Here is an 11300-nt window from a genome sequence, read left to right on the forward strand (position 1 = left end):
TCAATTTTTATATGTTATAAAAGAAGTAAATCAAAGCAAAAGAGAGACACAGATTTGTCACTTCATTAACTATACAATCTAACACAATCCAGTATAACAACTATGTACCAACACATCTCACATTTATGACACATGTCAATTCCAGTTTTTTGTGGAAGGTGCATTTCACTGAAAGGTGTCATTAATATTTAGTTTAAAGGAGTTTTAACCAGCTTTAGAAATTAATGGTATTTTTAACATTCACCATACAGACATTAAAATTAACAATGAATTGCTTCTACTTATGTTTAAGAACTCTAAGACATCCACCACACTGCTCCATGACCTGTTTCACCATTTGCATGAACCACAGGGTCAGTGGTTCAACTCCCAGTTTCCTCCCGGACATCCTTGCTACACATTGAAGTGTCCTTGGGCAAGAAATCGAACCCCAAGTGGCTCCCGGTGGGTCAGGTCTTGCATGGCAGCCACTGCCATCGCTGTGTGAGTGTGTGTGTGTGTGAATGGGTCAACAGGAATCAACATTGTAAAGCGCTTTGGATAAAAGCACTATATAAGTGGCTATTTACCATTTACTTGTAAAATGCTTTGGATAAATGTGTCTACTAAAGGACTAATTGTATTATTTCTATTAAATGTTGCCTTAAAGTTACAGTATGTCAGATTTTTTTTTTTACACATTTGTAAATAGAAATGTGCTCCAACCTTTATGTGGGCAGCTACAGTGGAAGCTTTGGGTGACACTGACTCATTAAACAATACTGGCAGAGGTGCAGAGATATTCACTGCTCACCAATCAGAGAAAAGAGACATTTTTAAGTTGGACACTGTAACTTTAAAAGCTCTGAATCTTCACAATTCCCCCAGAGATCTTGCACATGCGTAGTTGTGTGAGTTGGGGAGCATTTGGGGAAATATATTTTACATAGTATTTGACCAAGGATTTTGGTGTGAAGAAAGATTTCACCCAGTGGAGCAGTGTGTCTGCCTGATTTGGTTTTCATAATGTTTGGACAAATATGAAGGTCTATGATACAGATGAATAACTAATCCAGCCTGGAGACTGACAGACACTAAACATGAGCAGAAGCAATTCATTGTCGGTTTGTGAGGATTGTTAGAAAATGAGAAAAATTCTTCTTTACTTCTTGCTAACACTGTTTAACTCCATGACCTCTGCAGCTGAATGCTGACCAGAATGTGCAGGGGCAGATTCATTACATTCTAAAAGCCCTGCACTCATTGAGATCTCACACTGTCCAGGACAATAAAGCTACTTTCCACTTGGATATAATGATGGAAAATTCTGAAAATCAGAACCAATAGTTATCATAAACTACTGGTTCTGTTCAGGATATGGTTTGTGATCACTTCAGCTGGACTTGGGTGGTGGGTGGCCTCATGCAGGTTTTCTACTTGATAAAGCTGTAAACAAACGAACCAAAGATGATGGCCAAGATCACACAGCAGCAGAGGATCATCATTTGTTTCTGGAGAACAGGAGGGAAAAGGACGCAGAGTTAGGAAGGGAGATGCTGTTAAATGACTCTTCTCTACAGCTCCAAACTTAAGATCACTCACTACAAATCAAAACTGAACATGATCAAATCTGAGGCAACTCTACGTTTAGGAGGGGGACAAGAGAATGATGCTACCGGGGGTATGAGTGTGAGCAGCATCTCTGTTCTCCACAAAAAGCAAAGAAATTCTTTCTAATAAGTGAAGGAAGATGTTTGTGGTGCTTCTGTCAATCGGACCAGAGTCAACAAAGATCCACTACTTTGAATGACAGAGTGGATCTGGACACAAATATGACAAATCTGCACTAAACTTCTTACTTGATCTCAGGAATAAAAAGAAGCCTCTGTCACTCGTGATAAACTGAACTAAATGCAGCATTAAAGTACATCACACAAAGGTGTAGACTGTTTTGTTAACATCATTTCACATTTCATGTGCAAAATGACAAATCTACAATGGACACACTGAACATGCATGAAGTTAGTTTGAATCCACAGACAACGGCAAAGTGGCCAAACAATGATACAGTGTCTCAAAGAAGGCAAAGACTCCTGGATGGGAGGACACAAGGCCTGAAACTCGACCATGTAACTGCCTGTGACCACAGTGGGTGAGAACTGTGTCCAAAACATGTTCACGACAGCTGAAAAAAGCTACATGTGCTCGGACCTGAGGACTAGTGTCCTGATATTAGCTCCTCTTGAGGCAGAGTTGGCTCCTATACACACATTTATTTACACTGTACTGGCAACCTACAGTATTACTTATTGTTAAATATTGAAATTGATGTTATAGTTATGTGTATTTCTAACTGATTAGATGGGGGATGATTAATTCATTCAGTACATCTATTGATATGAGTTATGAAGTGGATGATCAGAGGAAACCAAAGCCTACAACAAAGTCCATCAGCTGTGAATCTGTTTCCACTTTCCACATCTTTCAGGTGTCGCTAAGTGAACGTACCCTGCGAGCCTCCTGCTGGAATTTGGCTGCTTTCTTGGTGTCAGCCACCGCCCTCTCTACGAAGCCCACGGACTGGTCCATGTTACTCTCAATCCTGTCAATCATGCCTCCCTGGAGGAGGACGAACAAAGCATGCGTGTGTTTGTGATAGATGGTGGAGAGTTGTAATGTAACGTACAGTGTGTAGTGCGAGTAAAACTCATCTCCCTGTTATTGTAGTCACAGTTATTGCTCAGATTTTGTTAGTAGGTGTGTGTTTATAAGAACATGGTAAAACTCATCTAATGCAACCAGACTCATCTGGTTAGTTAGACAAAAGAGGATTATTCTAAATGATATTTTCAATTAAGTGTATAATTTGCAGAGTTTGGTTTGAGTTCATGTTGATAATTAAGATTTTAGACCAACAAAGTAAAAATGATTTTGGTTTACTTATGCAATAATTCTAGCCAAACTCTTTAAATATTATGTGCATGTGACATTGATATTTTTATTGTTTATTCTGATTGAAGACCAAACGTACTAACACTTTTCCTTAAAACATAAAAACTTGTTGAGGAGGAAAAACAATATTTCCCAAATTAGTTTACGCTTTCAATAATTTTCGTTGATCAAATTTTTTTTTCGTTGATCAAAAGTTTTTTTTAATACACCAGCGACAATCTCCTCTTACTGTGTATTTATGTCAGGATTTGGAAATTCTCTTCTGGCTATGTTACATTTGTGACACAACTGCATTAAATATTAAGCATAGTGTTGTCTTGGAACCTTCATTTCATGGATATATTTCATACTTCTGCAGCTTTTAATTAACTCACCAGCTTGTATTTTGTGAGTGTGTGTGTATGTGTGTGTGTGTGTGTGTGTGTGAACCTGGTTCTCAACCAGCATGGCGATGTCGACAAACATGTCATGAAGCTCTTTAATGCTGCTTTCCAACCTCATGATGTCTTTGTGACGAGCTTCAATCTCATTCAGTGCCTGCTGGTTGATCTTGGAGTCCATGATCTGGGGGGGGCAGCATTAAATAAAGACAGACAAGATCCGATAAGTGGAAGAATAAGAATCGATTTAAAAGATAAATATAAGATGTAAAGCATGTGCCCCTCACCCCGGCAGTGAAGACAGATGAGTTTCCTCCCTCCAGCATGTCTTCCAGCTCCTCATCAGTTGTTGTTTTTCCCGCTGGGATGGAAAAAAAAAATCCAACCAAGTGTTTCAAATCTATATTTGTAAAGAGCTGAAAGGCCTGATTAAATACAAATACTAGTGATTAATAAGAGAGGAACAGCTGCATAAGTAAAGTAATGGTTTGTGTGTGATCACATTTAAAGTTACCGTGAACTCTTACATTACAGATAAGTGGAAATAAAAGGTCCCACTGATGCACAGACACATACATAATTCTGTGGAATCTCACAGTAATAACAAGAAAATCTCACTGATGTACTGTATGTAGCTGCTGTGTCTTTTTTGAGGGTCCACTGACTGTCAGCTCAAACAAACCTGTGTTAGTTCACAGTGTAATGTTCGTATTGGGTGATCAGAGTGGGGCACATTTGGAAAATGGCTGTTATGCTTAACTATATATTATTATTGTTATTAAAGTGTCAGGGTTATGGTAAGTGGGAGTTAGAGAAATACAAACGTAGCTACATACAACTACGTCAGTGACAGATGATTTTTTTTTTCTAAGTTTGGTTTTAGGAAACTTTGCAAGACTTCATTTTCACGTTCGTTCATTGTTTTATTAAAGCTACAATATGATATTTCACTTATAATAAAGCTTAAAATCATGAAAACAATTGTTATTTCTCTCATTGTTTGTATAAGATGATGAGTCCGTCAATTACAAACTTTGTTTCATAGATTGGATGGAAGTGGCAGCAGTTCAGTTTTCCCTGTGCTGTGAATGCTCTTGTACATAATCAGAAGCCAAGAAACGGCCAAATTCTGATGGTGGGGTACCGCGGTTGACCAGGTAGACTTTCCTGTGCCACTCTTGGCTGCACCTCAGGCTCTTCCCTCTTATGGATATCAGTACTTTTATGATATTTGGTTAATTTAATGTCTTGTTAAAAGTAAAAGTAGTCACTTGACGACTCATGATAAGTGTGAAAGATCATATTTAACAGGTTATTGTGTTAAAAGCAGATACAAATCTTCTGTATCTGATAACAGGAAGCTGCAGTGGGGATCATTTCGTTGTATATAGTAGTTGACATAAGATGCTATGTTTCTAAATTCAAATGACAAAACAAAAAAAAAGTAGTTCTACTAAAGTTATCACCAAAACTGCACCTGCATGTGATCATATCATCATTTTGTTTGACTGTAGCATTTCATAATAATAGTAACATGTTACTCACTTATCTCCAGCTGTCTTGCAATTCGTCCCTTGCTCTTGTCTCTGAAGTCCATTTGTGCCTCATTGTACTTTGTCATCACCTCGACAAACTTCTTGGCCAGGATAGCATGCTTGTTACAATCAAAATGAACATGTCCCGTTAATTTCATTTACTTTAAAACGGATCTATATATGATATAACATGTCCTTTATAATAATTTTGGGCCATTGTTACATTTTCAGCTTGCTGTAAATATGTGAGACATCTGGAATCAAAAACGTAGCTGTATCAGTCGTGGATTGTTCTTTTCTCTCTTTCTGCAAAGATCCCATTTCCCCAGGCTTTACATGTCTATCAAGCCCTGCTGTCTTTAATTATCCACCAACTTTCCTCAGGCTCTTTCCCTGGTCTTCCTGTCCACCTGTCTCACATGTCCTCACCATCCAACCCGGACATCTGGAGGAGTTTTGTTTGTGCAGTTTTCACATTGTACACATCAGTCACCATTGTACTCTCTGACCTGCGATTTGCGTATCCTGATGTCTGCTGAAGCCCTCTCATCAGTGTTTGACTCAAGCTGGCGTTCGATACCTGTAACACACACATAAACACACACACACACACACACACACACACACACAACAGTCCCATCTACTATGATTGTGAGACTTTCCACAGATATCGCATTTTAAAGTTTCCGATTGTCTCTCACTGCAATGCAGTTTTCCAAAGTCTTTTTTAAAGCCCTTGAAAGTTTAAAATCACTTGAAAACTCTTTCATCCCTAAACACTGTATTCTGCTCTAACAAACAAAAGATGAGCCTGAAGAAAGTAAGAACAACAAGTACTGACTCTTGAGCTTGTTTCTGGCGTTGTTGGCTGCCTTCTTGATCTCGTTGGTGAGCACTTCAACATCATCTTGTGTTTCTAAAAGAAATATTGAGCGTTTAAGAGGATGGTCAGCATTAAATCTTGATTATAACAGCAAGAGGAATTTAAAAAACACATCAGAAGCAGTTACTCTGGTCAGGTGTGGGAGCCGACAAGATGGATGAATACAGTTTTTTGATTTCTGTGACACTTTCTTGAATCTTGTCAATTGTGAGACGGATGTCTTCAATCTGCGACACAGGGCCACATGCACACATTCATTAATTGAGAAATATGTCTCTGTTTAGAAGCATGTGGGTTCGACACACACAGGCAGAATACCTGAGCAAAGAAATCATCCATAAAAGCCTCGCTCTCCATGGGAATCTCAAAGTCATCGCCTCCAGCATCACTACTCTGTTTAAGCACACACACACACACAGTTCAAAAGAGGGTCAGTACTGGTTCAGGATGAACTGGACAAATCTTCACTTCACTATATACACTGTACTTTTGTTGTTCCACCATCTTTAAAATACAGAAAGCATCTACTTTAAACAGAGCCCCTGAAGAAATGCTGTGTGAACCATGATAACACGTTATAATCCTCCACAGGAGTTTAATGCACCAATGATGTAGTAGTAGTAGTAGTGTAGTACTCAGTATACTGTTCATACTGAACTGAAAACGAGACTATGAGAACAACCAATCTTCGTACTATGAGTGTTTTAAGGACTTCACCAGAAGTGCTGGTTAAGTACTGGCAAACAAAATGGTGTCAAACTTATCTTTTCGTACGATGCCAACTTTATTTATTTATTTATTCTTACTGCATGTACATTACACTGCTCGCTGACACCTTAGGTTACCTGCCGGCTGAATCAATCTGCAAGTCAATAGTCGATTAGTCGATTCCTGTCATATATAAAAATTGACTAATAATTGTCTCTAGTAGTTATTGATGCCAGATATATTTAGAAATAACAATGTGTTTTAATTGATAATTATTGATAATGTAGCGCTTTAATTATTTTTTTTGTTTCCTACAACAGGCTGTTTCTTTACAATATATTCTGACATTTATAGTTCGTGTAAGATCTGCTTTATCTGACCATAACTTTCAAATGTTCACATCTATTCTATATTTGTTGGAACATGCAACAAATTGGTGCAGACTGACCTTATTTCATTTGTTCATTAAAAACATTTGACTTAAGCAGCCAGTGCCTCCGCACTGTACAGTGCTGCTAGAATATTAGTTAGAATCAAGGCCTGTCCGACCAACAGGTGCTTCACAGACCCAGTATGACAAATATTGTGCCTACCTCCTTCAGCTGTGCCAGTCGGTCCTTCATCTTGACAAGTTATTTAAAAAAAATATAGATAGATATATATATATATATAGAGAGAGAGAGAGAACCAGCCTCCAACAGCTACACTATTAAGATGGCCTCCAAATTAGCCAGACTGAAATTATTTGCTCCTTGAGTGAATCCAGGAGATCTGACTGGAGGACAGAGAATGAGCCACGGATAAAGAAGTATGTTAAAAATAAGGAGAAAAATCAATCAGTCTATACATGTATGGAGGGTCCTGGCTGTTTGGATGCTCCTCTGTGAGGTAGAGTTTGTGGTCAACCTAACCTGACGTCCCACTAAGCCTCTAAGTACGGATTAGGACAGCAGTGTTCAGGAAGATAAACCTCTCTCTCTCTTTCTCCCCTCACCCTTCACACAGCCACAATTACTACTACTACTACTAGTCACTAACATGCAAATACAACATTGTATTTTATTTCGTGTATTTATTTAATTAAAGCTACTTAAATAGTGAAATATATTGTAAAATATATCAAACATATGCTTTACTGCATATGTAGGAAAGAAACAAGTATTTTTTGTAGTGTAGAAAAAGTACAATAGGCAATATTCACATATAATAGTTTATCCATGTAGAAGATAAATAAAAGAGGTCAGATTAATAAAGAATAATGTTCTTATTGTTTTTAAAAGCAAAGAGATTGGGGCTGGATCGTATTAGAGACTTCACAAGAGGTGGGTGCACCTGATTACTAGTTCAGCCTCTTTTTGCATTTTATATAAGGCTGCAATTACTGGAACAACTATTTTCATTCTAGATTGGTCATGTGATACTTTTCTCAAAGTTTCAACTAATAGTTTGGTTTGAAACATTTTAGAAAATTGCTCTGTCTGAACAACAGTCATTCATCACATTATTTCGTTTACTTTAATTCAAAGCTAAAATATACATTGCTTGAGAATCAAGCTAGATTTAGCATGAAGTTATGGAGCATATCTGTAATTTAAAAGGAATACAGACTGTAGTTTTAGTTTGAATGAAAAGAAATAAATGCTTACTTTGAGAAGCTGGAACCATTTTTTCTCTTAATTATATTCACTTACATCAGTCAAATTTTCTGAAAACGAATTAATTTAATTTTAGTTCTAAATGTATTTACTATTTAAGAGAACAATCAAAATCAATATATTTGTAAGTTGCAAAAAGGTATTTTGTAAGTTGTTCAAACGTCTCGTAAGTAACATTTTAATTGATCAGGCAACTTGCAGCCTCTCAGTTTAGAGCTGAACAAACTGAAGCAGTGGTGAAATGTAACAAAATAGAAACACAAATCTGAGGTACTTTTACTTTCATTGAATATTTACTCGAGTATACATTTTCATCTTATACTTTTACTGTTCAACAGTTACTGTGCTGCTATTATTTTGTAACTTTAGCTACTTGTTATTTTCTTGTTACTTTAAAATATGCATAATTTATTTTAAAAAGATTGGACATTTGATAACTATGGCAACAATTCACATAATACTCAGAAGTATGTTTTACCGTTACCAGCTGTAACATTGCAGTGATGTACACACGTATACACTGTTATATATTGTATTAAGTATATTATAACTTATAATATATTATAAGTATATTATTATGTGTAGGCATAATATCCGGGTTTTGAATTTAAATGCAACATGTTTTACCCCATTTCGTCCCTCCAATACCCCAGTCTGAGTTATGTAGGCTAATAAGATCCCATTTGTCATAGTTTGACCACAGTAATAAAACATCTACAGAGACTGAGGACAGTGTGAGGGAGACGGTTTCCCGTCCTGTGCCTTTGCATATTTCCCACAGTCTCGTGAAGGCAACCTTGCTTGGCCGCTCCTCCACCCATCTCCACTCCGGCTCGGGTGGATGCTGCACTGACACACTGACCTGAACAGACGGACTGCAACACCTGAAGGTAAGTGAAACGCGTGAAGACGACAGTCCAGGGTCAGGTTGGGTTACTGAATGGGGAGGGGGACAGAGGGGACGGAGCTGAACGGAAACACATTAAACACCACCACAACAAAGCGCCGGCTGCGTACATGTGTGCGCGTTCTGCTCCGAGCAGCCTACATGATGCATTCCAGCACGCGGGAGGAGCGGAGAAGTTTCCCGTGTGAGGCTGCTGCTGTTTGTGGACGTGCTACTGATAACATGACATGTGATGCCAGCTTCTCTTTATCATCCGCCTCCCTCCAAAGTTTCGGGAGTGTTTTCTCAATCCGTGTCAACGGCGCGTTCACGTTGTTTTTCACTCCCGTGCGGCGCGCTCTCGCTGGTTGTGGAAAATGGAAGGACCGGGAAAAAAAAATGTGAATGCGACCACACCTCTGTCCTGTTTGTTCCGCCTGCTACACACACACACAAACACACACACACACACACACACACACACTCACTCTAGCGGATGAATACTCCCCTTTGTTTTGTTTATGGCAAATAGACACAGAAAGTGGGCGCAGACACTACCCCCACTCTCAGGGCCAGGGCCTGTGAGGCTTTCACGTGCTGTCGAAAACCCTACGGTGAGTTCTCACAGTGTGTGTTACATGGGTTTTGTTCTCACTCGGTGTTATTGTCAGTAATGCTGCATTGTGTCACTTTGTTGAGTCATCAATCACTGTCTGAAATGTGAACAGACAATGATGGTGACATCACATAAGTGGAGCACAGTTTCCATTAATTCATGCTTTGATTAATTTTAGTTTATTTATGACTTTATTTTTGGCTTTTCATACAATAGTAATTTTGTTGTTTTGATTGCAGTCCACAATGCAGTGGTTTTTAAAAAAGGAATCCAGTTTGAATGTGACCCTTTATTACAGCCAACTGAAACTGTGAGAGGGCGACAGTGGTTTGAAGAACATCACTGGTGCAGTTCTGCTAAATTAAGAATCTCCCCTTAAAATAGACAGGCAGCAGTTGAAATGCAAGCAGGTGCAGACTGAAAGCTCAGTGGACTGAGGGCAAAGTCGTCTGACTGATGCTACAGTAGATAGTTTGTCAGTTCTTTGTAAAAATGTTCAATATGGTCTATTAAGAATAATTGATCAGTGTTTAAGACCTTGTCAGTGTGTGACACTTTCTAGATCAATTATAATGTTAAATTCAGTCTTGGTTTTGCTGTGGCTTTAAATAGGGATGTACCCACTGAGCTGAGTACAAGTACTTACATTTAAGTACTCGCCAATACTGAGTACAAATGATTACCAGTTTTGCTTCTAGTTTTTCTAGTTTTGCAGCTAAGCAAATCTCGCAAATCTCGCAAGCTTCAGAAGTGGAAATTCTGATGCATTGTTCTGCCAAAACAAGTATGGCAGTGACCGGTGTTTAATAAACTTTTACTGAAAAGAGAAAAAGAAATGAAAAAAGACAAACAAAACACCAATATAGGGTCAGATCCTGGATGGACAAGTGTGGACAACATGGACTGAACAGTCCACACAGAAAAATGAAGGTAAAATAAAAACCAAAGTGAACTTCAGAGAACCTTTTAGGTGCTATATTTAAAACCCTTTACGATAGAAACAAGAGTATTGCTGTTAGTAACTAGATCTTAAGATTTTAGCACAGCAGTTTGCATTGAGCTTTACCTTTGTCGTCATCAGTTATCTCAAAACAGCTCAAATCACAGACATTTTTCTACCTCCGCCTACCTGCAGAAGTTACCTTGGTATCAGGGACGGTATTAAGTGCTCCAAGGCAGGATTGGGCCCAATGTCTGATACTGCTGTCAGCATTAGGACGTCCCTAGCGTTAAAACATGGTGGTCTGCGGCAAATGAGGAAACACACTGACACAGTGGAATCAAGACAAACAGCCTCAGTCACTACGGTTCCAGGCTACTGATGTTTTTAGAGTTTCTGACTTGTCTGAATTTATCAAAGTATTATTTTCTGTTAAACTGGTTTTGAGAAGCTGCAGCTTATGGTGTCCTACCACAAAGTCCATAAAACTGTCAATATGCATCCTAGAAACCCGAGTGTTGGTAAAACTGTGCCGTTCATAAAGGGGCTGGAGGAACTGCTTACAGCTGAAAGTCATTAGAACTGTTTTTTTCCCATAACAGCTTTAGGAAGTCCCTGGAATTCAGTCTGTCGGTGGAAGTGTTAGGAAGTTATCTTCACAACTCCTCTGAAATCTAGAACACAAACGTGTGCAGACCTCACTGTCTGATCTGACATGACAATGAATTAACACAGGATTTGAAGACAGAATATGCAAATAAAGTCT

At 38.5% G+C, this 11300-nt stretch overlaps 2 protein-coding genes across 4 annotated transcripts in view; one reads left to right on the plus strand and one right to left on the minus strand.

Annotated features, from left to right (window-relative positions):
• On the minus strand, positions 1-9242 carry stx3a (syntaxin 3a). The gene is made up of 10 exons (XM_067498851.1): positions 9110-9242; positions 6048-6122; positions 5857-5956; positions 5688-5762; positions 5356-5426; positions 4857-4965; positions 3599-3672; positions 3361-3495; positions 2488-2598; positions 1-1490 (listed from the first exon to the last, which is right to left on the minus strand). Exons 2-10 carry the CDS (start codon positions 6084-6086, stop codon positions 1413-1415), a joined length of 792 nt encoding a protein of 263 aa, XP_067354952.1. The 5' UTR covers positions 6087-6122; positions 9110-9242; the 3' UTR covers positions 1-1412.
• The window catches only part of wu:fc21g02, a 23717-nt gene continuing 21281 nt past the window's right edge, over positions 8865-11300 (plus strand). For 2 of the 3 annotated variants that reach the window (XM_067498847.1, XM_067498848.1), the window contains exon 1: positions 9456-9592. In XM_067498847.1, coding sequence (XP_067354948.1) covers positions 9500-9592 — 93 coding nt within the window. In that variant the 5' untranslated portion in view covers positions 9456-9499. Of the gene's footprint in view, positions 8983-9455; positions 9593-11300 lie in introns of those variants that run through there. The other variant, XM_067498850.1, reaches the window with a different exon arrangement.

The sequence above is a fragment of the Channa argus genome, chromosome 3 (genome assembly GCF_033026475.1).
Source record: "Channa argus isolate prfri chromosome 3, Channa argus male v1.0, whole genome shotgun sequence".
Classification (NCBI taxonomy): Eukaryota; Metazoa; Chordata; class Actinopteri; order Anabantiformes; family Channidae; genus Channa; species Channa argus.

Bases quoted from the DNA above. Each gene is read 5' to 3' on its own strand.
- stx3a (XM_067498851.1), bottom strand. From the start codon at position 6,086: ATGGAGAGCGAGGCTTTTATGGATGATTTCTTTGCTCAG. The intron at 3,673-4,856 runs GTGAGTAACATG...TTTCCATCCCAG, and splicing joins TGCAAGACAGCTGGAGATAA to CGGGAAAAACAACAACTGAT. The intron at 3,496-3,598 runs GTGAGGGGCACA...TGCCCCCCCCAG, and splicing joins CATCTGTCTTCACTGCCGGG to ATCATGGACTCCAAGATCAA.